Source organism: Ovis aries, chromosome 8, assembly GCF_016772045.2.
Source record: "Ovis aries strain OAR_USU_Benz2616 breed Rambouillet chromosome 8, ARS-UI_Ramb_v3.0, whole genome shotgun sequence".
In the NCBI taxonomy this organism is placed as follows: Eukaryota; Metazoa; Chordata; class Mammalia; order Artiodactyla; family Bovidae; genus Ovis; species Ovis aries.
Window position 1 is genome coordinate 73,831,770 of NC_056061.1, and position 25,961 is coordinate 73,857,730.

Consider the following 25,961-nt stretch of genomic DNA (forward strand, 5'->3'; position numbering starts at 1 on the left):
ACCCACTCCAGTATTCTTGCCTGGGAAATCCCATGGAAAAAGGAGCTTGGTGGGCTACAGTCCATAGTGCTGCAAAGAATCAAACATGGCTGAGGCGACTTAGTACGCACATGCAAGGAAATATCAAAGGTTGTGCTTCAGAAAAATAGAAAATGATACTATGTGGAAGACCTGAGATGCAAGAAGAATGGAGGGTAAAAGAAATGATTAACATATGGGTAAATCTAACAGTTACCTGTATAAAAACGGTAATAACAATACAGACTAAATCACAAGCTGAGACCAAAACACGGGAGGATTATAGCACAAAATTAGAAAAGCAGTGATTTTAACTTTAAAGATGTCTAATATCTTCAAAATATCACCTTACATTTTAAGTATGGATGGGAAATTCAAAGGCAATTCCCCAGGACAAAGAAGATGAGGAGGAAGAGGGCAGAATATTTTTTAATGTTTAGAATTAATCCAAAAGAAAATGAAGGGAAAACAAAAACCCAAAAAAGCACGAGATAAGGTGGTAGGAAGAAATCCAAATACATTAGTAAATAATCAGGATTAAACTCATCAGTTACGATCAGATTAAACATAATCCATTTTGCTATGTGCTTTTTCTGAGACACTAAAACATTAGGATCAAGTAAGACAAAATTAAAAGGGCAGTAAAAAAAATCAGCTAGGTGTACTGCAAGTATCTTCACATTAATTGAAAACATCAATGAAAACAAAACATTTACAGAAAGACAAAGTAACAAAAATGAATAAACTCTGAGAGTAACAGAAAAGCTAAGAATTCTATAATCACTGAAATCTAATCATTAGTTAAATTTTCTCACTAAAGAAATGCTAAGGTCAATTTTGTAGGCACCCTCTATCCAACATTCAAGGAAGAGCTATTTCAATCATTCTCTTCTATTTAATAGAAAAAAAGGGAATAGTCACAAACTTACTCTATAATGTGGACATCAAATCCAGTTAAGAATAAAAGAGAAAAGGAAGATTATAGGAAAGTTTTATCACAGTACTAGAAATTTTAGCCAGCAAGCACTATATGAATATCACTGTCACTTATTGTCCATATAAAAGACCCAAGAAAACCATACAAATTTTAAATACAAGACTTGTAGTAAAATGGCTGGATATTTCAGGGACATTTAATCAAAAATATAACTTCTTTGGTCAAGAAACAAAAAAATCATTTGTAGGATATCATTTATATTAGAACGTAAATGATTAACTAGCAGTAAATCTAACAAAAGATGTTCAAAAGCTTTCTAAAGAAAATTCTAAGAATTAAATGGAGGGGTTTGCTATGTTTGGGCCTCTCAGGTGGTGCAGTGGTAAAGAATCTGCCTGCCAATGCAGGAGATGCCAGAGACTCAGGTTTGATCCCTGGGTTGGGAAGATCCCTGGAAAAGGAAATAGCAACTCACTCCAGTATTCTTGCCTGGGAAGTGGACAGAGGAGCCTGGTGGGATCACAAAGAGCTGGACACAACTGAGCACATGCTTGCATACACACACACACGCAGCCTGTCTGACTAGGAAGATATATGAAGATATTGTTGCCACAAAGTGATTTACTGTTTGAATATACAGTTGAAGTAGCAACAGAATCCTTTGGGAAACCTAACAAGTTGGTTCCAAATATACAGAAAAATTGCCACAGCATTGCTAATGAAACAGAGGGCTGGGGGGTGGGCAGTGGGTGTGGGCGGGGAGCGAGGGGGTGTTGCTTAAATATCAAGATTTCTTTAAAGCCATAGAAGTGTAGATATTTGGTTTTCGTGTTGGAATAAACAATAAACCAATGGAACAGAGAGCCCATGAAACAAAACTCACACACAAATCTATAGAAACTTATGACAGATCAATGGGAAATAGATGAACTATTCCTAACAGGTTTTTAAGAAGCATTATTTCCCTCGTGGCTCACTCAGCTGGTAAAGAATCTACCTGCAATGTGGGAGACCCCATTTCAATTCCTAGGTTGGGAAGATCCCCTGGAAAAGGGAACAGCTACCCACTCCAGTATTCTGGCCTGGAGAATTCCATGGACTGTATAGTCCATGGGGTCGCAAACAGTCAGACACAACTGAGCGACTTTCATTTCATAATAGATTTTGGACAACTGATTAGAGCCATATGTTGGAGTGAAAAGTGAATTTAAATCCCTATTATCACACCATACACATACACACAAACAATTCAATATGGACTGAAAGTAAAAAACAAAACTTTATACTTTTGGAATATAGCAGAATATCTTTATTAAGGATTTCTTCAACAAAATACAAAAAGCACAAAACATATAGGGAAAGGTTAATAAATTTGACATTAAACTTAAAAATTTGTCTAAAATGCATAACCTAATTTTAATCAAATATCTAGACTTAACTCACAGCTTATAAAAAGTAGAAAGGATGGAGGACACCATGAAGATATCATCAAATAATTTCAGAATGTGGAATATTCTACAAAGCAGCTGGCCTGAACTGTTCAATGTCATTTAAAAAAAAAAGTGGCTGGAGTGGAAGGATGGCAGGAAAACTCTTAGATCAAGAGAATAAAATGACAACAACAAGCACTACGTGAAGCATGGTTGAGCCTGGGTTTAAAAACAAATCAACATCAAAAAATGACATCCCTGGGACAATGGGAGAAATCTGAGTATGTGGTACGTAATATGAGATTATTGTTTTCAGTGTGATGATACTACTGTGGTTATAGAGGACACTTTGTAGAAAATGCATGGTGAAATACTGAAAGATGAAATATCATGTTTTCAATTTACTTCAAAATTATTCAACCACAAAATGTTACTGTTTAATCTGGATGGAATATATATGGAGGTTTGTTATGTTTATATGTTTCTACACATGAATGAAACCTTTCATATGAAAAAGTTCGGGGGAGAGAGGTGGGGGGAGGCGGAATTTACAACTTGTGCTCTTCCAAAGGCATCAACAGGTAAAAATGTAAGCATGAACGGGGAGAATATTTACAACATTTAGCAGTAAAAAAGGACTAGTATCCACAATCTAACTCCTTAAGGAAACAAAATAAAAAGGCAATAACATAATATAAAATGCACAAAAGACATGAAATAAGCTTTTCACTGAGAGCATTCAGGAAATGAATATACATGAAAAGAAGCTCGCTCAACCTTTTAGCATTTAGGAAATGCACATTCAAACAATGAGACTTCCGCTCTGGCCAAATGGAGTAACAGAGGCAGGATTTCCCTTTTCCATATTAACCAATGCAGCACCTGTACAAAATATATACAACAGACTTTTTCAGACACTGGACAACTGTGCAGGACAGTGACTCCTGAGAGAACAAACAGGGAAAGTCCTACCATTGCCTGAGCTAACTGCAGGGAGAGCCCGGGCGTTCCCCTAGTGGAGCATTCGGGACACCAAGGTAAAATCTGCAGGGCAGAGTACTGGAAATGGCAACCCACTCCAGTATTCTTGCCTGGGAAATCCCATGGACAGAGAAGCCTGGCAGGCCCCAGTCCATGGGGTCACAGAGCTGGACACGACTGAGCGACTCATACATACACTGAGTACTGGAGAGAGGAGGGAGCTACAGAGGGAGAATTCCAGATCTGCAGAGAGTTCCCCTGAGGCTTCAGCTAAACAGTGTATACACTTGAGAAAACTACCCAAAGGTGGGGAAGAACCACCAGAAAGGAGTAAGTGGTAAAATTCAAGTCCATACAGGGCTCAGAATAGTTCTCATTCTCCACAGCCAGAGTGGAGAAAACTCATTACAAACCAGGCAGAGGGAGGATTATTCAGAAGGGTAATTACCTCAGTAGTGAGCCAAACTAGCTCTAGATTAACGGTTGTTCTGGTCCTAGATCATTAAGTGTAAAAGCAAGCCATGAAAGGATCAAACTGCTTCTGAGTAACTATCTCCCAGAACAAAGCTCAACATATTTAAAGGAATAAGCTCCAGCACCCAACAATGTAAAATCCAAAAATTATCAGGCATGCAAAGAAGGAAATCACAACCTAATAATGACAGGGAAAAAAATCAGTAGAAACTTTCAAGAAATGGTAGATGATAGAATGGTCAAACCAGTAATTACAAATACATGTCAGATGTCCAAAACAGAAAACAAACAAACAAACAAAAATAGAGGAAAGCAGGAGTCTGGAAGGAGAGACACGGAAGATATAAGAAAGACCCAAATGGAACTTCTGAAGATTAAAAATATAATGTATGAGGTGAAAAATACACTGGATGGGATTAAGAAACTAGATACTTCAGGAGAAAAGGCTAATGAACTTGAGGACACAGCAACTGAAACCAATCTGGAAGACAGAGGAAAACAAAGACAAAAAACAAAACAGAGCACAAGAGTGCTTGCTGCGAGACAGTTGCAAGTGGCCTAACACACAATTCACAGTCCCAGAGGGAAAGAAATGAAGGACAGAGACAAAAAAAATTAATGAAAAAGCCCCCCCAAATTCCAAATTTGGTGAAAACCATAAACCTACAGATAAACAGTCCCAGCAGAAGAAACCAAGAAACAAAAACTGTATCAAGCACATCATAATCAAAGTGCTTAACAGCAGTGATCAAGAGAAACCTTTAAAGCAACCAGAGAAAAAGAATTAAAAAAACGTTTTATATAGAAGAACAAATCTAAGACTAATAGTAGTGTTCTTGCTGGAAACTACAATAATATACCACGTAACAGCCACTGGATTGGCAAAAGTAAAAAGTCTGAAATTAGCAAGTACTAGATGTGATATGATATGAAATATTATCATGTGAAACAAAGGTAATTCAAATAGTGCCTCGGGGTATGAACTGGTACAGCCACTGCAGAATATAATTTGGCATTATCTTATAAATATGAAAACATCCATATCACATGACCAAGCAAATTACTCCTAGATAAAGAATGTTTATAGCAGCACTGTGTACAACAGCGAAAAAAAAAAAAAACAAAAACAACCCACCAAAACTCCAAACATCCATCAACAGAAGAATGGATAAATTACAGACTTGTCATATAATACTGTATAGCAATAAAAATGAATGACTTTTAGAAGACACTAAGTTGAAAAAAGCCAGTCACAGAAGTAAACACACATTATATGATTTATATAAAATTCAAAAAAAATACAAAATTTAGTACTTCATTTAGGGATACTTACGTATGTTGTAAAACTGTAATAAGCAAGAGAACGACAAACACAACATTCAAAATAATAATCTGAGGAGAGGGCACTTTTAAAATGCCAGCAATATTTATTTCCTAAGTTGGCTGATTGGTACATGGACATTTATTATTCTTTATACCTTATATATACATGATTGCGTATTTTTACAGGTATGAAATACTTCATTAAAGATAAAGACTGAAAATATGAAAGACTTTAAACATGAAAACTACTAATTTATGTATAACAATAAAATTAGTGTAAAAAAGTATACAAAGAAAATGCTCTTTATTGTCTTTCAGGGCCCTACACAATCAATATTAATCTAAAAGGGCCATAATCCTACTATGAAAAAAAATAACCAGCAGAGTCTTTAACTGCTCTGACACAAAATCTGAACATCTGGTACTCCAAGTTATACAAGAGCAAATATGTTAGCACTCATGTCTGATTCTTCGACTTTCATCTGTACTTGGATTTTTCTTTATCTTTGGATTTCCTGGGACTCCTGCTTCGGTCTCTCTTTTTACTCCTTTCTCTTTCATAGGGATCTGCCTGGTATTTGGATTTGTGACTGTTACTATAGTGGCCATCCCTTTCTCGAGATCGGCTACGACTTCGGTTCTGAGGTCGGTCCCTCTTTTCACTCTTTTGCTTCTCCCAACAGCTTTCTTCTTCTTCATAGTGACCAAAGCCCATTTCCCTGTAGATATCCTATCAAAGAAATAGAGAGAGAGGTATAAGTGAAACGGTAAAATAATCATTTTGTAGGTACTATCAATTCACAAAACTTAAGACATGTCCCCCATTAGCAAGCAGTTTTAACAGGTCAAATTTGAACACTACCACTCTTGCCAAGAATCTTGTAAATTAAAAAAGCAAAAATAACTCAGAAAAAGACTTAACCATTTTCTCATTGATCTCACTGCTTTGTATCTACTATTTCAGCTGAACTGAAAGATCACATCTAAAAACAAGGAACTGAAACAACCCAGTTCAAACAAGTCTTTGGGCAAAATTGCAGTACCAAGAATTCTGGTTATACACAGCCATCGTTCCACTCCCCCCTTCCCCACTCCCCCAAAATGTGGTTCCATCACTCATCTACAATGAAACTACTAAAATCCCCATTAAGAATGCTATAAAGAAGACATCATTTAAATAACATATCCAAAAGAGATTTCAGACAGGTCAATCAGTCTAAAGAGGAAACAAAATAGATTCTGAATACTTGGGACTGAGCAATTGTTTTTAAAGTATTTTTTTTTATAACAGCTCCTCTCTAAATCTTTAAATAAAGTTTCCTGTTTAGACTAAATGTTTATTAAAATCATTATTAACATAGATGATAAATATTTTATTAAAATCATTATTGACACAGTTCTTTAAAAAAGAATTCATTGCCCCAAATATGACAAAGTAGGTACATTTACTTCTATTCTTAATAACTAAATAGCAGTAGTCCACGGAATTCTCCAGGCAAGAATGCTGGAGTGGGTGGCCATCCCCTTCTCCAGCAGATCTTCCTGACCCAGGGTCTGAACCCAAGTCTCCAGGATTGCAGGCGCATTCTTTACTGTCTTTACCACCTGAGCCACCAGAGAAGCCCCTAAAGTAGCTTTTCCATACAGAAAAGGGCTAGTTACAGAACAACAACTCTGTCTCTGCTCATGTCTTATCCTTGATCAAAACGAGTATCTCAGTAAGTGGCTGAAATCTAAAGATATCAGAGCCAATGCTCTTCCAAGAATAATTGATAAAATTCAACTTTCTTAAAAGATTTCCCAAAAGGAAGGGGAAGTTCTGAGGACTGCACTCCCAGGTGCCCAACTCTCTTACCTTAGACATTATTACAGTAGATGCAAATGTCAAGGTTTAAAATCCAAGTGATGAATGCCCATGCTTACGGACTGGATTTTAAGGAAATGATTCACAATTCTTCCATATAATGTCTAGATACTATACATTATACTTATGTATAGGGACTGCAGTATGGGAAAACAGACCTAACAAGACTGTTACATGCCAAAGCATTTGTGGAAGACCTCCTGTAAACTGGTGCATGATTTCCCACAATGGTAATAGTTCCTATCATTCTGTATGAGTCCCAGAGGTAGAAAGTGAGTAGGTGTTTCAGCTTAAACTTTTACCAATTATTTTTGAGCAAAACGTGACATCCCTAGGAAAAAGACTTTTTTTGTTCTTCCTGTAACATACACAAAATGTAAATATGTGTGTACTATTCTGACTGTACAGCAAGTGCTGGTTGAGGCAATAAACTTCTTAAATGGAGAGACTGTTTTAACTGATGGATAATCCTATAAAGTCTTCAGCACATTATTATAACAAGAGGCACTTAAATGGTTGGAGTGTTTAAAATAAGAAAGATTAATCAGTATTTAATTCTTTGAAAAAAATTGAGGAAGCTGAAAATCTGAAATGGACTGAAATCTTAAAGCCTCTCCTACTTGGCTTAATTTTCAAAGCTACACAAGCTTTGAAGTCAGGCAGTTCTAGGTTCAACTGGTCTTTGCCATTTAGGAAAGGTGTCAAACAAATCCTCCTGAGGTTAGATTTATCAGTGAAGGTTCACAGAGAAGCTAAAAAGGACTTGAGATGAGCCTCAAAGGATGAGTGAGTTAGGGCTTGGGTTGGCTGCAAGAAGGCTAATGCAACAAGTGTATGTGAAAACTGAAAGCAAGGAAGACTGAGCGCTGTATGCATGAAGGAAAAAGTTTAGGTGAAGCTTGGTGCTCATGGAGTACGTTATCCTCATTCTAAATATAAAGAAACTGAGACTCTAGAGATGCACATACGTTGGGGAAAGCTATTTAACTGATCAGTAACTTTACATATAAAACTGAAAAGGGGGCAGTAATGAAAAAAAAATACCATATCTGACTGAATTTTTAAAAAATGTTAAAGTTTCAGTCCTCCTACTAAACTAAGTCCATGGGCTTGTGGGGTCAGGATCTTCATATCTAAGGTAAGGGAAACAACTGAGATGAGCTCTAAGTTATTTGCAGTATGGATTTTTAGAAATTCTACTCATTTTATAGATTTACGAAATAAGACATGATTAAACAAGCATGCAGCTAAAAAAGAAGAAAGAATACCATAAAATGGCCAGTTTAATGCAATTAACTGAGCCAATGACTTCATATAGAGTAGTCAAAAAATTAAAAAATCAACCTTTGCTGAGGTCTCTGGCAGTAAACTGGAGATTTAGTCAGATCTGAATCACTAAAATAATATTAAATGATTAAAATGACAAAAACAGAGTTCCCGATTGTAAGAATACTGAACACCTATGAAAGCCACAGAGGAGGACAGGCAAGCAATCTGATGTTTCTCGGCCAGGCAACCACGGCTGAGTACTCATTTCCTGTAACCCCAGTAAAACTCAAACATCAAGAACACAATAACCATCTCTGCATTTAAGACACGAGGTGGAAAAATTATAAACAGATTTCAAACTGAACAGTAAGGCTGTCAGTCAATAAAAAACAAAGCACTTGAAGAAATAAAGCATTCTTAGGAAACTAAGCTCACCAAGCAAAAAGACCAAGAAACAGGAAAATTTGAGCTGTACCTGAAAATTACCTAGCACTGAAAATTTCCTTTAATGATTATGTAATACTTTTGAGATTAAACTTGAAAGGATAAAAAGCAGAGTAACAGAAAAAAATTGGGCCCACTGAAATCTTAAATATAGATGCTATTTTATTAGAAGGAAAAGAAAATCAGTGCAGCTATATTATTAAATCAAAGTATAAAACCAAAAACAACTGCTTTAATACACTTTGAGGGGAGAGATAAAGTTGGAATATTACTGCCAAAAGGGAAGGACATTTGCTGCTGTTACTGTAAAGTCTTAAGTAATCAAACACCAAGATAAAGAAAGATTCACAGAAAGGCAGGGGTGCAAACGTGGGAACCACAGACTTGAAATGCAGCCCATCTTCGGATTTTTTTAAGACTGCTGATTATCTCAAACACATCAATGTGTATTTCAGGCCTAAATTCATCACGGATTCCATGTACAAGTGTAAGATGAGGAGCTGTGGCATGATTATAGAGTTTTAGTGGAAAACATGCTAAATATTCATAGAAACGTGATACAGCTACCATTAAAAAAGATGTTGAGGTGATCGGTGGCTAAATTAATGAGTATAAAAATTAATAGGGAGATGTTCCTATTGGATGACAATGGAATATTTTACGATGGGACAAGATACATTAGAATTCACAATTGGCTTTAGGAAAGAAAACTGCTGGCAGGACCTGTTTGAGGGAAGGAGATTTAGGAAAGAATTTTGACAGGAATACATTCCAGGTAAAAGCAGCAGCAGTAGGGGTCCAGGTCCAGATTTACACTGTGGTTCCACCACTCACTAGCTGCATTAAGACCACTGGCAAGTAGCTTAACCTTTTTATCTTTTACTTTCTTGTGAATAGAGACAATAGCATCCACCCCGCATTACAAGGACGCGAGAGACGTTACTATCACTGATTCACGTGAGGATTACTGGAGGGACTGACAAGGGTGCAACTTAAAAACAGAGAGCAAGGCATGAATGATGGGAATCTTTAAATAGCAAAAGGGCAACTGAAAGAAGAGAGATCAGATCCTTGCTGGATGACAGCAAGGAGTAGGAGGATATACTGTCTAGAGAACAGGGTGCTAATACATATAAAACACACATTTGCTGTCATTTTTTAAAACAAAGCAAAAAGCATAAAACACATAAAATGGTTACCTTTGGGGGGAAAAAAAAAAGGGGGAGAGGACAGGGATAGTAGCTAGGTACCATATGTGTGCCACTTTGTAGACTTCACTTTGGAACAACACAATTTTTCAAACTACAACAGAAAATATTTTAAGCGATTTGTAAACATCAAAAGGAAACAGCTGAAATGTGAATCCAGTTAATGGCCGTACCACAGAGAGAAATGATTCCAAGTGATTTAAAAAATATTGACTGTAAAAATAATAGTTACAGCCAATGTAGAAAATGTTTGCGCACACACTTTTTGTTTCCACTTAATCTTAACAACGTGCCTGGGAGACAAATATTATCTCAGTTTCACAGAGGAGGAAACCATGGCTCAAGAAAGTTAAATCACGTGATGAGGTCACATTAATGATCAGCAATGTAGGAATCTGGGCTTCCCTTGTGGCTCAGCTGGTAAAGAACCCAAACCTAGCTCTTCTGACAGACAAATCCTTTACTCTGCCAGTCACACTGCATCTTTCCATCTCTGTGTCTCTGCTTGACAAGCCCACTGCCGTGAGACCCCCCAACCTCCCTGCCAACTGAATGCCTCTGCATCTACCAGGCCCAGTTTAAAGGTCCTTGTGTGGTAAAAACCAGAGCAAGGGGCTGTAATGTAATCTGCTTTTCAGAGCCAAACTACAGGTTGGAAATGATTTCTTTTCTTTATAATTTACTTTCTTTGGGGAATTTTTATTATCATTGTCTTGGAAAATTTACTGTTTAGGAAAGCTTTGGGGATGATCAAGCTAACTATTTATTTAATGTGGCTTTTATTTCATATATACCATATGAAAGTGAAAGTGAAGTTGCTCAGTAGTGTCCGACTCTTTGCGACCCCATGGGCCGTAGCCTACCAAGTTCCTCCGTCCATGGGATTTTCCAGGCAAGAATACTGGAGTGGGTTGCCATTTCCTTCTGGGAGGGCATAAATGTTTTTTTCAGGTTCTAAAACCTCAAGAGCTATAAGTGCTGTACATAACACCTGGTAATAAATTAACATGATAAATTAGAGGGATTTTTTTTCACAATAACCACACTTGTTTTTGATGGGAATGAGTAAGTGTTCATAGGGATGAAAATCACTCCTGCCTCACAATGTGGAACTATATGACATGTTAAGTTATTCTGAAAATAATCTTTTATAATCTGTTATATATATTCTTGAAAATTAAAGTTTCATTACCCGAGTAAAACCGTTCTACATCTTAAGAACGCATCCATCTCTGTTCAGAAGCATACCTTTATTCCTAAATTACATCATTAAGATGTAATTGACAGATGGATGAAACGTCTTTCTCTACAGCTGAGTCTGAATAACAGTACGTACCTGATTGGTATTTTTGATTGGCATGTAGTCCTCATCTTCTTTTTCTTCAGAGCAGTGGCGGGTCTTCTTCTTGTGTTTTTTACTTGTGTGTGAGTGACTTGCCTTTGAGTCTTCTGCCTGCTCATCTAGTACAAGTTCGTATTTGGCACTGGAGCAGCTAGTTAAGGACAAATGTGAGAACTGACACAGGTAATACATCAAAACATGAGAATCTGGTCAACAAAGGAGGCCATGAGGCTAAAGACAACTTTTTAAAGGAAAAAGCATCTCAGAGCATAGAATATATTTCTAAAACAAAACTAATTCATATTTTACTTCATTATACAGGCAGGAAACATGGAAAGAACTCTTGTTTCAAATAAACAGTTTATAATGGGTAAGTGGGCAAAAAATACAGGGGAAAAAATTGATTTCATAAATGAAAAATATAAGTAGCATTAAAAAACAAGGAAACCTATTTGTCAATAATGAAAACATTTAAACTTAGAAAATGAGGCACATATTTAACTTGAAAATATTAAGACATTATAAACCCCAATGCCAGAGAAGCTATGTAAGATGAAAATACACTCACGTGATTCTTCTTTTAAGTGTAATTTCAGTTCTCTAGGAGAAAATTTAGCAAGGCATATCAACAGTTATCATGTTGAAATTCAAATAAGAATTCATAAAAAACTGAAGTGACACTAAGTTAAGTGAATAACGGCACAGCTGTCCCTCACTATCCACAGGGGTTGGTTCCAGGACCTCCTAAGGAGACCAAACGCCACAGATGTTCACGTCCCTTATATAAAACAGCATAGTGTCTGCCTATAACCTAAACACATGCTCCCTTACACTTCAAATCATCTCTAGATTACTTATAAAACCTACTGTAATGTAAATCTGATGTAAATAGATGTAAATACAATGTAAATGCTACATAAATACCTAGCTGCCGCCACAGCAAATGGAAGTTTTGCTTTTGGGGACTTTCTGGTATATTTTTGCTGAATATTTTCCATCTGCAGTTGGAGACCCACGGATGCAGAACCTACAGATGCAGAGGGCCGACTGCATACATAATAGGATTTATCTTAAATAACAGAAACTGAGAATAAGAAGCCTAGTAATAAAGATATACATCACAGTACTGCAACATGGAATTATAAAGGAAGTTATTAACAATGACAAATGAATGCTGTTAAATAACCTGGCATGGTGTCTATAAAAAAATATAAGTTAAAATAGCTTGAAGCAAAACTTGTATATAATTTTATACAACTTCATAAAAGATCAAGATTTGAAAGGAACAAGGAAAAATAAAATGTATCATTTGCCTAAATGGTAGAACTATGAGTGAATCTTTTTTAATTTCACATAAATATATTATAAAAATTATAATAATGTATACTTTAATTTAGAAATAAGTGTTTAATAAACTATAATATCTGAGAATGAGAAAAAATTTTCAACTATTAGGACCTCTCTAACAATAATCTTAAAGCCTACAACCGGCAAGACTAGAATAGTGGTTTTCAAAAAAAAGATTAGGGGGAAGCCCAAAACACAGAACTATTTTAGTGGCGTGTGGGACTAGAGTAACAGCAAACACACTTCCCTCAGGCCTGGAGCTTCGCGTCTCTCTTCACCAGGCCACGGCTCTATGCCCCCTCAGGGACGTCCTGTGCAGTAGGAAACACTGCACCCTCTGGCTTCTCACAAGGCGGCTGGCGACAGCTAACCAGCCTGTACCGTCCTATCACTACCCCCACCATCTCCAACTTCTTTCTCCCTTTAGTCCACATAACAGTGTTTCCATGGTACCTTCCAGATAGTCTCCTTTTCCAGATACAAATCCAACAGCCCTCGCCTATGATTTCACCTCAGTGTTTGCTCTATACATGCTGCTTTGTTCAAAGTGCGTCAGAGCTCCTGAGTATTTCTAATTGCTACTCAACAGGGTATAAAATCCATTTAGTGGGCCACTGAAAGCCAGCATTTTAAAATAACATATACCAGAAAACAGAGTACATGGAATCTAATAAAAATAGTATTTTATAAACTTGTCTTTCAATTCTGCGTGGATGTGTATGATTATACTTGGACTGTCCTGGGCTAAGATATAAACTGTATTCCTTAAATAATGGACCAGAGTTAAAGAAAACAGTACCCCTCCTCAGCCCTCATCTACCTATATTCATTGTAGCTTTAATGTCACTATTTACAGTATCATTTGAGGATCCTCTGACCCCTCACCTCTATTATAAGTCCCATATCCCATGAGAAACACCAGGCTAGAAGAAGCACAAGCTGGAATCAAGATTGCTGGGAGAAATATCAATAGCCTCAGATATGCAAATGACACCACCCACATGGCAGAATGTGAACAAGAACTAAAGAGCCTCTTGATGAAAGAGGAGCGTGAAAAAGTTGGCTTAAAGCTCAACATTTAGAAAACTAAGATCATGGCATCCGGTCCCATCACTTCATGACAAATAGATGAGGAAACAGTGGCTGACTTTATTTTTCAGTTCAGTTCAGTTCAGTCACTCTGTCATGTCCAACTCTTTGCGACCCCATGAACCGCAGTATGCCAGGCCTCCTTGTCCATCACCGACTTCCAGAGTCCACCCAAACCCATGTCCATTGAGTTAGTGATACTATCCAACCATCTCATTCTCTGTCGTTCCCTTCTTCTCCTGCCCTCAATTTTCCCCAGCATCAGGGTCTTTTCCAATGAGTCAGCTCTTCGTATCAAGTGGCCAAAGTACTGGAGTTTCAGCTTCAACATCAGTCCTTCCAGTGAACACCCAGGACTGATCTCCTTTAGGATGGACTGGTTGACTTTATTTTGGGGGGCTCCAAAATCACTGCAGATGTTGACTGCAGCCATGAAATTAAAAGACTCTTACTCCTTGGAAGGAAAGCTATGACCAACCTAGACAGAATATTAAAAAGTAGAGACATTACTTTGTCAACAAAGGTCCATCTAGTCAAGGCTATGGTTTTTCCAGTGGTCATGTATGGATGTGAGAGTTGGACTATAAAGAAAGCTGAGCACCAAAGAATTGATGCTTTTGAACTGTGGTGCTGGAGAAGACTCTTGAGAGTCCCTTGGACTGCAAGGAGATCCAACCAGTCCATCCTAAAGGAGATCAGTCCTGGGTGTTCATTGGAAGGACTGATCTTGAAGCTGAAACTTCAATACTTGGCCACCTGATGTGAAGAGCTGACTCACTGGGAAAGACCCTGATGCTGGGAAAGACTGAGGCCAGGAGGAGAAGGGGATGACAGAGGATGAGATGGTTGGATGGCATCACTGACTCAATGGACAGGAGTTTGGGTGGACTCCAGGAGATGGTGATGGATAGGGAGGCCTGGCGTGCTGCGGTTCATGGGGTCGCAAAGAGTCAGACACGACTGAGCAATTGAACTGAACTAACTGAACTATCCCACAGATGCACTTCTTTGCAACATTCTAGACATATTTAATTAATGGTGATTATTTAATGTCTGTTCTTCCCCCCAACTCCAAAATACAACACAAGGTCCCCATGGGCAGGGGGCATGTTTCATAGCTAAACTTCTCTGGGCATGTAACAACCAAATAAGTATTGGCTAATTACTTGTAATATTAAGACACTCATTATATCTCTTCTTTCCTAGCTCATCCACTATCTTCTACTCATTACTATCATCAAGACTTTTAGAAGATGTCAAATCTCTCCAAAATCCTATTTTGTGATCCCCCTGACCTCTTTTCTCCAACTACTTCCCAAGGTCTAGTCTAGCAAAGTTAAACTTCCCTCTTCTACTTCTATTTTTGAATCTTATTAATAGTTTTATAGCAATTTCTCTCTCATGATCTATAAAGTACATCCCATGTCTTTCTGACTATCAGTACTTAGATATCTTCAGAATCCCCCTTGTTCACCATAATAATAAATATATGTGAAAATATATATGAAAACATATGTTTTGTCCCTCTATTACTGTACCTGAGACAGTAAATGTCTTGCTAAAATGAAACCTATCAATTACCAAGAACATAAAGATCATTCCACTAGGCCAAGTTCATGAATTCCTTTTTCTTGTTCAATATTCTTTCTCTGAACACGTGGTTTGCACCAGGACATGCCTGTCTTCTGTATCAACATCAAAGGGTTAAAGCAACACTGTTTGATACTAGCTATGGGCAGTGGCTTAGATTTAGATGAATGAAAATCAAACAAGCTATAAAATCCTGTTCCTCATTCCACTTCAGACACTCGCTAGCCACATGTGGTTAGCAGCCGCACTGGAGAGGGGAGATACAGCATGTCTCCATCACTGCAGAAGTCTCGTTAGACAGCACTGGGCTGGGTACTGATTCTTAAGCATGCCTAGTTTCTTTCTTGACTTTTAGCAATCTATCACCTTGAATGTAAAACACTCTTAGACTAGGTAGCCTTCCTTTTCAGCCTGAACACCCATGGGCAGAAGATGCTCCTTCTACTTTACACTGCACGGTGACCTTCTTTTCATTTGTCCTACACACACCCCTCTTTCAACTGCAGTTTCTAGTGATTTGCCTCAATTTAATTTCGAAGATTTGGTGAATAAACCTCAAGTGTATCTATCCATACCTTTTATGAGTCTAAGATTTCAATTACACGCCCTCAAATGTTCATCTTTTCAGACCACTCTTAGTTTACTGTCTGGTTTGTCTACATGTGAAAGCTTCCCTTGTGCTGATTATGTCAGTACACTCCAGACATTATCCAGCTCTAACACCTTACAACGCTTTGTGTACTGCTGCTGCTGCTGCTAAGTCGCTTCAGTCGTGTCTGACTCTGGCCGGCACTGCAGACAGCCAATACGATAAAAAATAAATACACAACAGGTCAATCTGATATTCATCTTTCCTTGATGAATTCCTGGAGAAAAAAATGTTTACACAGTATGGGGAAAGAGTATCCCTAAAACACCAATAGAAGCTAGGAAACAATGAAACCATTCACCAGAAAGAACTGCAAAAGAAATAACCACGGTGTGGAGTGATAGGTTTATAAGGGGAGTATCAATGAACAAATTAAAATGACATCATATGAAAAGTATGTTTCATTGCTTCTTACTTTTCTCAACCTAAAACTTGGACAAATCTATAAAGGGTCAAGTCTTTGGATTTCTTTTAATCCTACAGAAGTCAATTGTTGCACACAGCAGGATGTGTGTGCTGCTAGACCGACAGTGTATCCTGCAGAAAGAGGGACAGGGCAGCCTGGCACACTGGAGTCCACGGGGTCACAGAGAGGCGGACATGACTTAGTGACTAAACACCACCACCACAAAGGTTTAGCTTAGCTATCATAAAGAAATTTCTGACTGTGAGAAATTTGAAACATTAAGATTATATATATAAAATACAACTCTTACCTGCAGATCTTCTGAAAGTAAGTATTAACCTTAACCTAAGTATAGGGAGGTAAAAGAATTAGGCTTAAAATTTCTCAACCCTAACTTTCTCCCCACCACAAAGAATATACTGAAGAAACAAAGTATACATATATAAAATGGTGAAAAGAGATAAACTGATTTTGTCACAGAGCATCTGGATTCAGGTACCTTGTTTTCTATAGTCTTTTCATAAAATATCACATTGTACTCTCCAGAGCAGAAGGTCAACACATATGGACCAACTAGTTCTTGTGAAGGATACTCCTGTTTGGGCTTTACTTTATCTTTCAGAACCAAATTAGATGGTTTATCCTGTTCTTTTTCATACTCCTTGAAATCACTCTTGGTGTATTTCCCACCTATTTAAAAAAGAAAAAAGAGCTTAGAAAAATCACCTGATTAATCAAGAGTAACAACTGTAAGAGGTATAATACATAAGAACTAATTTATAAGTGGCATATATATCGAGGTGGGGGCAGCGGGGGAGCGGCGGTGGGGGGGCGGGGGCCTTCCCTGGTAGTCAGACGGTAAAGTATCCGCCTGCAATGCAGGAGACCCATGGTTCGACCCCTGGGTTGGGAATACCCTCTGGAGAAAGGAATGGCTCCCCACTCCAGTATTCTTGCCTAGAGAATCCCATGGACAGAGGAGCCTGGTGGGCTACAGTCCATGGGGTCACAGAGAGTCGGACACAAATGAGCAATGAAGCACATATATCAGAGTATATAAAAGGCTGAGAAGAAAACAAAAGAATCATGGTAATTCATTCTTCACCATTATTTTAACTGAAATCAGAAATCCATTTAGTTAGGTAGTGATATGCTGCCCCCTAATGATATATATGAATATTACAACACCAAATTTTCAAATCCCAAATTATACAAAGAATACAACCACTGGAAAATAATGCAGGGTTTAAGTAGAGCCATTAAGTCTGAGAATATTAGGCCCACAGGAAATTGAGGGCTTAGGACTTGTACTTGAGATCCAAGAGGCTTATACGTTTAGAAGTGAGAGTTTAAAGATTTCTGATTTGTCAAGAGACACTGCTCAAAATCTCAACAGAGCACCAAGCAAATAGAGGATAGCAGGAAATGTAGATTTTCACTAAAGAGACGTGAGAGGGAAGGGTTGAAGAGAGCACCAAAGATAAACTGTCTCTGCCTTGAAATTCTTAAGAGCACCGTTACTGTTTTCAAGGACCAAAAATGAAATCAACAATTCCTTCAGAAAAAGAAGACTGTAACACGGCATGAAAGGAGAGCGCATTCCATGTATCCTCTCTACTCTCAAACCTAGTCTCTATCAGATGAGGATCCAGCTCCTGTCTATGTCCTAGACCTGCTGACTAACCTGCCTGACCCATCCCCTCAACCACTGTGAGGAAATGTTTCCAGAGGGGAAGGCCTGCTACAGAAGGGTCCAAGATTGCATGTGCAAATAAAGCCGACTTGAGGTATGCAGGTGTTTTGATTGAGAAACCTATATACACCTTGACTGTCATGAGGTATTTAAACAAAAGAGAAAAACAGTAAAAAGAGGGGTAAGCATCAAAGACAAGATTAATCTATTTGGCAATTTCAGAGGCTCTAGAAATAGAAATAGCCAGCAGACAATGTTTCAGTTAAATGTGTAACAAACAACCATAAAGAGTTAAAACACTGGTAATTGTAACAAATAGGCATGGTTTCATCCTGAAAAGGTGTCTGCCATGTGCTTGCCATTAGAAGTCTCACTATGGATGAAGTATAGAAGGAGCAACAGATTAAAGTTACAAATTCTGGATTCAAATTCTGACTCTAGTGAGAAGTCGTAAGTAAGAAACTTCAATTCTCTGAAATGCTCTTCATTTAGGTACTGAAAATAATATCAACATTTCACAGAGCTGTTGGAATCACCACACAAGGAAAATGCACACAAGGTGCATTCATTTAGCACCATGAATGGTACAGAGGATGTGTGCTCAGTTGCTCAGTCGTATCCAACTCTTTGTGACCCCATGGACTGTACCCTGCCAGGCTCCTCTGTCCATGGGATTCTCCAGACAAGAATACTGGAGTGGGTTGCCATTTCCTCCTCCAGGGGATCTTCCTGATGCAGGGATCAAACCCAAGTCTCCTGCAGCTCCTGCAATGGTAGGCATATTCTTTACTACTAAGCTACCTGGGAAGCCCAGGGCATAGGATACCACTCATTTTTTTAATTGTGAAAACATAATACATAAAATTATCTCAACATGAACTGAGATTAACAACAAATTACATGTTTATGATAGCACACAAGAAACTGAAGCATGTCTCCTATGACACTTTACTGTAAATAAACTACACTGAAACTACTAAGGAAGGCAGTATTATTTCTAAAGTGGGTAGATGGGTTAGGAAGAAAAGAAAATTGAGAGAGAGAAAAAAAAAACTATTTAGATTCAGGGCTGGTTTAAATCTGGGTAAACCTGACCGTGGGTAAATCACTTCACAAGATTCTGTTTCAAGTTCCCTCTCTGTAATGAATAATTATATTTGTTTCATATGTATCCCAAATGACAAATTAGCTTTCTAGGAAAAGAGCTCCACAGAAGAGGTACTTGGCAGTACTAAGGGACCAGAACCATAACGCATTAGGTCAGTGTTTGTCTATATTTCCTGAATGTACTTATTTGATTCTTTTGACCACAAAGCTGCAATTATCACATGTGTGTGTGGGGAGAAAACATTCATAAGAACCATGAGAAATGGAGTGTTATACAGAAAAAGAAAATAATCCTAGAATTCCTAGTAAAATTTAGCATTACATAGTGAATAACTGACAAAGTGTAATCTTTTAAAAACACTGCATCAGTGATCAAAAACCCATATTATTTCAGTATACACAGATTCTACCTAAGTTTTGTATGCTACTACTAGGAGGAATTTGTTTGACATATATATGCATTTGTGGGGAATGTCAATATGTATAGGAAGAGCACATAGTACATGGAAGAATAAGATTAGAAACTTGACTGTGCTTTAACAGGACTGGTTCAATAAATTATGATACATAATTCAATCAAACACTATACAGCACTGAAAAGAATAAACTGTTACTTTATATACTGATACAAACTATATCTTAGATATATTGTTAAATGAAAAATGCAAGGTACAGAAACACTATGTATAGCCTGTAGCCATTTGCTTTCCTTTTCTAAAGGAAAAAACATAAATATGTGTGTGTTTTTTAAAGGAGAAAATTATATATACATATACACACATATATAATATGTTATATATATGGGAAAACATGAAATGAAATCCTAAACATCAAATAAGTGGCTCAGACAGTAAAGAATCTGCCTGCAATGCAGGAGACCCAGATTCAGTCCCTGGGTCGGGAAGATCCCCTGCCGAAGGGAATGGCTGCTGCTGCTGCTAAGTCGCATCAGTCGTGTCCGACTGTGCGACCCCATAGACGGCAGCCCACAGGCTCCTCTGTCCCTAGGATTCTCCAGGCAAGAATGGCTACCCATCCAGTATTCCCGCCTGGAGAATTCCATGGACAGAGGAGCCTGGCAGGCTATGGTTCATAGGGTAGCAAAGAGTCAGACACAACTGAGTGACTAACAGTTGTGCTTTCTTTTTTTTACATGTGTGTATATATATATATATATATATATATATATATATATATATATATGTATAATTAGATATATTCAAAGAATATATGTGGAAAGTTACAAAAGAAACAGGTAGCTGTGGTTACTCTGGTAAGGGAAATTGGGTGGATGAAGGCAGGAGTGGAAGAGACTTTGTTCTACCTCCTTTTCACTGATCTTTTCAATTTTGTACCGTGTGTGAGTGTTAGTCACTTAGTTGTGTCCAACTCTCTGTGACACCATGGACGGTAGCCCATGAGGCTCCTCTGTCCATGGGATTCTACAGGCACGAATACTGGAATGGATTGCCATTTCCTTCTCCAAGGGGATCTTCCTGACCCAGGGACCAAACCCAGGTCTCCTGCATTGTAGGCAGATTTTTTTAAAATATAAATTTATTTAATTGGAGGCTAATTACTTTACAATATTGTATCGGTTTTACCATACATCAACATGAAATCTGCCACGGGTGTACATGTGTTCCCCATCCTGAACCCCCCTCCCACCTCCCTCCCCATCTCATCCCTCTGGGTCATCCCAGTGCACCAGCCCCAAGCATCCTGTCTTATGCATCGAACCTGGACTGGCGATTCGTTTCACATATGATATTGTACATGTTTCAGTGCCATTCTCCCAAATCATCCCACCCTCTCCCTCTCTCAGAGTCCAAAAGACTGTTCTACACATCTGTGTCTCTTTTGCTCTCTCACATACAGGATTATTGTTACCATCTTTCTAAATTACATATATATGTTAGTATACTGTATTGGTGTTTTTCTTTCTGGCTTACTTCACTCTGTATAATAGGCTCCAGTTTCATCTACCTCGTTAGAACTGATTCAAATGTGTTCTTTTTAACGGCCAAGTTAATACTCCATTGTGTATATGTACCACAGCTTTCTTATCCATTCTTCTGCTGATGGACATTTAGGTTGCTTCCATGTCTTGGCTATTATAAACAGTGCTGTGATGAACATTGGGGTACATGTGTCTCTTTCAATTCTGGTTTGCTTGGTGTGTATGCCCAGCAGTGGGACTGCTGGGTCATATGGCAGTTCTATTTCGTTTTTTAAGGAATCTCCATACTGTTCTCCATAGTGGCTGTACTAGTTTTCATTCCCACCAACAGTGTAAGAGGGTTGCCTTTTCTCCACACCCTCTCCAGCATTTATTGCTTGTAGACTTTTGGATCGCAGCCATTCTGACTGGCGTGAAATGGTACCTCATTGTGGTTTTGATTTGTATTCTGACAATGAGTGATATTGAGCATCTTTTCATGTTTGTTAGCCATCTGTATGTCTTCTTTGGAGAAATGTCTGTTTAGTTTTTTGGCCCATTTTTTGATTGGGTCGTTTATTTTCTGGAATTGAGCTGCAGGAGTTGCTTGTATATTTTTGAGATTAGTTCTTTGTCAGTTGCTTCATTTGCTATTATTTTCTCCCATTCTGAAGGCTGTCTTTTCACCTTGCTTATAGTTTCCTTTGCTGTGCAGAAGCTTTTAATTTTAGTTAGGTCCCATTTGTTTATTTTTGCTTTTATTTCCAATATTCTGGGAGGTGGGTCATAGAGGATCCTGCTGTGATTTATGTCAGAGAGTGTTTTGCCTATGTTCTCCTCTAAGAGTTTTACAGTATCTGGTCTTATGTTTAGATCTTTAATCTATTTTGAGTTTATTTTTGTGTATGGTGTTAGAAAGTGTTCTAGTTTCATTCTTTTATAAGTAATTGACCAGTTTTCCCAGCACCACTTGTTAAAGAGATTGTCTTTTCGCCATTGTATATTCTTGCCTCCTTTGTCAAAGATAAGGTGTCCATTATGTGTGTGGATTTATCTCTGGGCCTTCTATTTTGTTCCATTGATCTTTATTTCTGTCTTTGTGCCAGTAGCATACTTTCTTGATGACCATGGCTTAGTAGAGCCTGAAGTCAGGCAGGTTGATTCCTCCAGTTCCATTCTTCTTTCTCAGGATTGCTTTGGCTATTCGAGGATTTTTGTATTTCCATACAAATTGTGAAATTATTTGTTCTAGCTCTGTGAAAAATACTGTTGGTAGTTTGATAGGGACTGCATTGAATCTATAGATTGCTTTGGGTAGTATACTCATTTTCACTACATTGATTCTTCTGATCCATGAACATGGTATATTTCTCCATCTATTTGTGTCCTCTTTGATTTCTTTCACCAGTGTTTTATAGTTTTCTATATATAGGTCTTTAGTTTCTTTAGGTAGATACATTCCTAAGTATTTTATTCTTTTCATTGCAATGGTGAATGGAATTGTTTCCTTAATTTCTCTTTCTATTTTCTCATTATTAGTGTATAGGAATGCAAGGGATTTCTGTATGTTGATTTTATATCCTGCAGGCAGATTCTTTACCATCTGAGCTATACACATATAATAACTAAAACAAACAAACTTTAGAAGGAAGAATTAAGCCTTTGCATTATGGACTTCCCTGGCAGTACAGTGACTAAGACTCTGCTTCTACTGCAGATGGCACAGGATTGATCCCTGGTCAGGGAACTAAGATCCTGCACACTGCATGGTGTGGCCAAAAGAAAGTTTTGCATCTAGAAGAACCAAGCCACTGATGTCATAATAATTACTTTGAAACATGTCATGTCTGCAATGGGTAATTATAAGTAATTTATAATGCAGTGTAGAAAATATATTCCTCATTAGTTTAAACTAAAAACACCCACACACATCCCCACACCCACCCTAGCCACCCTAGACACTAGAAAGCAGGTACATAAAATCAAACAGGAGGAGTTACATCTCTGACCATTTCTAATTAACAGCACTGTCAAAGGAGATACACACAAACACACAAGAATGCAAAGCAGAACAGAAACAAATGAAGATGAACAACAAACCTTTTCCTTTCCATTTAACCTTAGCAACAGACTGGCTAAAGTCCACATGTATTCTTCTGTCATCTATAAGTACATTGTCCATTTTGAAGAATGCTTTCTCACAATCTTCTTCCTGAGAGTAATTATAAAAACTTAAGCATAAATCTTTATGGAAAAGATTTGTGTGGCTAGAATAAACACTGAAAATACAAAAAGTTCCTTGTTACTAAAACTAAAATTTGAATACTTATGCACCAAATGCTTTGCATCTATTACCTCAATTAACTCTGATAACAACCCTATGACAAAAAAACATTCATAGCAAACTAGCAAACTAAAGGTAGAGAGATCTCCTTTCTGCTGACAGCAATGTACCTTGTAAATATTATTTCTGACACTTGACACAGTGTCTAGGTATAATTTGTTATGTGTCTGTGTTCCTCAACCCTCCAGTATACATTTTGAACCCCTAGGGCCTATTGCAGTATCTATTGCCTGAAATACAGAAGGCATGTGACAAATACTTTGGAACAATTATAATTCAGGATGAGCTACTATTGGACATACATCAGTCCAAAGTTACAAAAAGAAATAACATAGCCTAGCATAATGGCCCAAAGTAGTAGGAACAGCATCAGACATATCTAAGTTCAAACAGTAAGTAACAGAGTAAGAGTAAGTAACAGCTTTGGCATTTATTTATCAGATGAAGAAAAGTACAGAGAAGAACTAGAATACAAATATTTCTAGCCACTGTATAAGTCACATTTAAATTTGATGATTTTTTAACAATTACACTAAACATACGAGTACAATGCTTTCAATCTGAACAATTTTACAAATATGGGTAGTTAATACTTGTAACAAAGAGTGTTAACTGAGTTATTAACTATTTCTTTGAAAATAAAACAGCAGTACAGAAGGCTATGACATTAACTAGATGCACGATTTTAAAAAAATGAGGCTACCACTGTGTGTCCCAGTTTACTTATTTAGAAAAGGAGGATAGTACCTATCTTAGAGTTATGAGACCTAAATGTGAGCATAAAACTTGCTTAAAGAAAATTACTTGAGTAATATAAGCTATCGTTCCTATTATAGATCTAGAAAGTACTATCTAATCCAAACCTCAAATTTTATTTATAAGGAAAATAATGCCTAGAAAAAAGAATTTGAAATAAACTGCCAAATATCAAAGAATAGTTGGTCAGTGACAGAGTTCAAATTAGTATCTAGATCATAGTAACACTCAAACTAGTTTTCTTTCTACTACTCAATTATTATACCTACCTAAACAGCACTGAAAGCTTATTTATAGAATGTGAAGGACTTTACCTAAAACTTTAAAAAAGTTTTAGATACATTCACACAGGTTGATCTTGAACCCAAAATAAGTAAAAGTACATATACTAACATTAACAGATATTAAACTTATTCTCTATTCAAATATAATTAAAGTTATTTTTCTTAGGTGCTAAAGAAAAGGCAAACTAATTTGCTAATCTTACAGACTAGAAAAAGTTCTCTACATTTTTGCACTTTTTAACATCATAGAACAAAAACAACAAAAAATACAAATTTAAGATAGCTATACTATGACTTACTTTTTCAAATTCAATAAAAGCATAACAAAGGGATTCTCCAGTCTTCCAATCTCGGATAACTTCACAACTTGAAATTAAGTGTGGAAAAAGAAAGAAAGAGAGAGCATTCACTCTTACTTCTCAAAAGTAAAAACCAAAATAAGCCAATTATTAAAAGGCAAAGTTAAATTCACAGAATTATATTCTTGTAAATATCTTAAATAATAATTATTTTCTAAAATAATTGACCTGTCTAGTAACCAAGTTTTCTAGATTCTACTATGAATGCCCTATACAGGCCTATAATCCTAAATTCCTAAAACACTGGAGAACAAGACAAAAATATTTAATTTTTCTTTAGCAAAGGGAAATTACTGCTAAAAATTCTTTTAAATCATAATTTACTTTTAGTCAAATACAAATGAATTATAGACTATCTAATGCCACTACAGAATAATGCACACACATTCATATATATATGCATGCTCATTAGTAAACTTTTGATTTGGGTTTTTTTAAATTTTAATATAAACAAGGCTCAAATTTAATCCCATAAGTACAGCTAGTACATAGAACCAATCTATCTTAATAACCAAGTGAAACAGCCAGTAAGGTGGAATTTAACGCAATTGGTTTAACCCTTTTTGCTCATATATCTTAAGCCTCGTTTTAAAAACATGATAGGAAACAGGGATATAAAACATTGTGAGAGGAAAAAAAAATTGTGAAAGGAAAAGCAATCACATTATAGCACATGGTTCAGCTGTTGCAATATATAAGTACATATTAAAATGTAAATATTGAACAAAGACTTAACCAAAGCTATGACATAACCAAAGTAGCAGGCAGGGAGAATGAACAGGGTAGGATAGAAACAGAGATTAATTCTCATCTTCCTTAGCAGGAAATCAGTATATAACGTCAAATTTTAAAATAAGATGTAACAGCATAAGAATTTTTTATAAAGATGATATACTATCAGTGAGTGGAAGAATAAAGTCAAGTAGTCTTTTAGAAAAAAATTTTTCTTTCAATAGGAATAATAAAGAATGGCTTCACAGAAGAAAAAACATGAAATAAAAGGAAATTCTAAACATAATACTTTTAATCAATTATAAAATACTTCCCTTTCTCAAAGAAATACTAGCTTCAAAACTTTTACATTAATAACACAGGCAAAATTAACCAA

The 25,961-nt window shown here is 37.0% G+C and overlaps 1 protein-coding gene across 3 annotated transcripts in view; it reads right to left on the reverse strand.

Annotated features, from left to right (window-relative positions):
• Nucleotides 1–2,241: 2,241 nt before the first annotated feature.
• The window catches only part of PPIL4 (peptidylprolyl isomerase like 4), a 37,870-nt gene continuing 14,150 nt past the window's right edge, over nt 2,242–25,961 (reverse strand). For all 3 annotated transcript variants that reach the window (XM_004011404.6, XM_042253589.2, XM_042253590.2), the window contains 5 exons: nt 24,794–24,860; nt 23,211–23,322; nt 16,965–17,061; nt 11,285–11,432; nt 2,242–5,893 (listed from right to left, as the gene is read on the reverse strand). In XM_004011404.6, the coding sequence (XP_004011453.3) occupies nt 5,642–5,893; nt 11,285–11,432; nt 16,965–17,061; nt 23,211–23,322; nt 24,794–24,860 (676 nt within the window). In that variant the 3' untranslated portion in view covers nt 2,242–5,641. The remainder of the gene's footprint in view (nt 5,894–11,284; nt 11,433–16,964; nt 17,062–23,210; nt 23,323–24,793; nt 24,861–25,961) is intronic.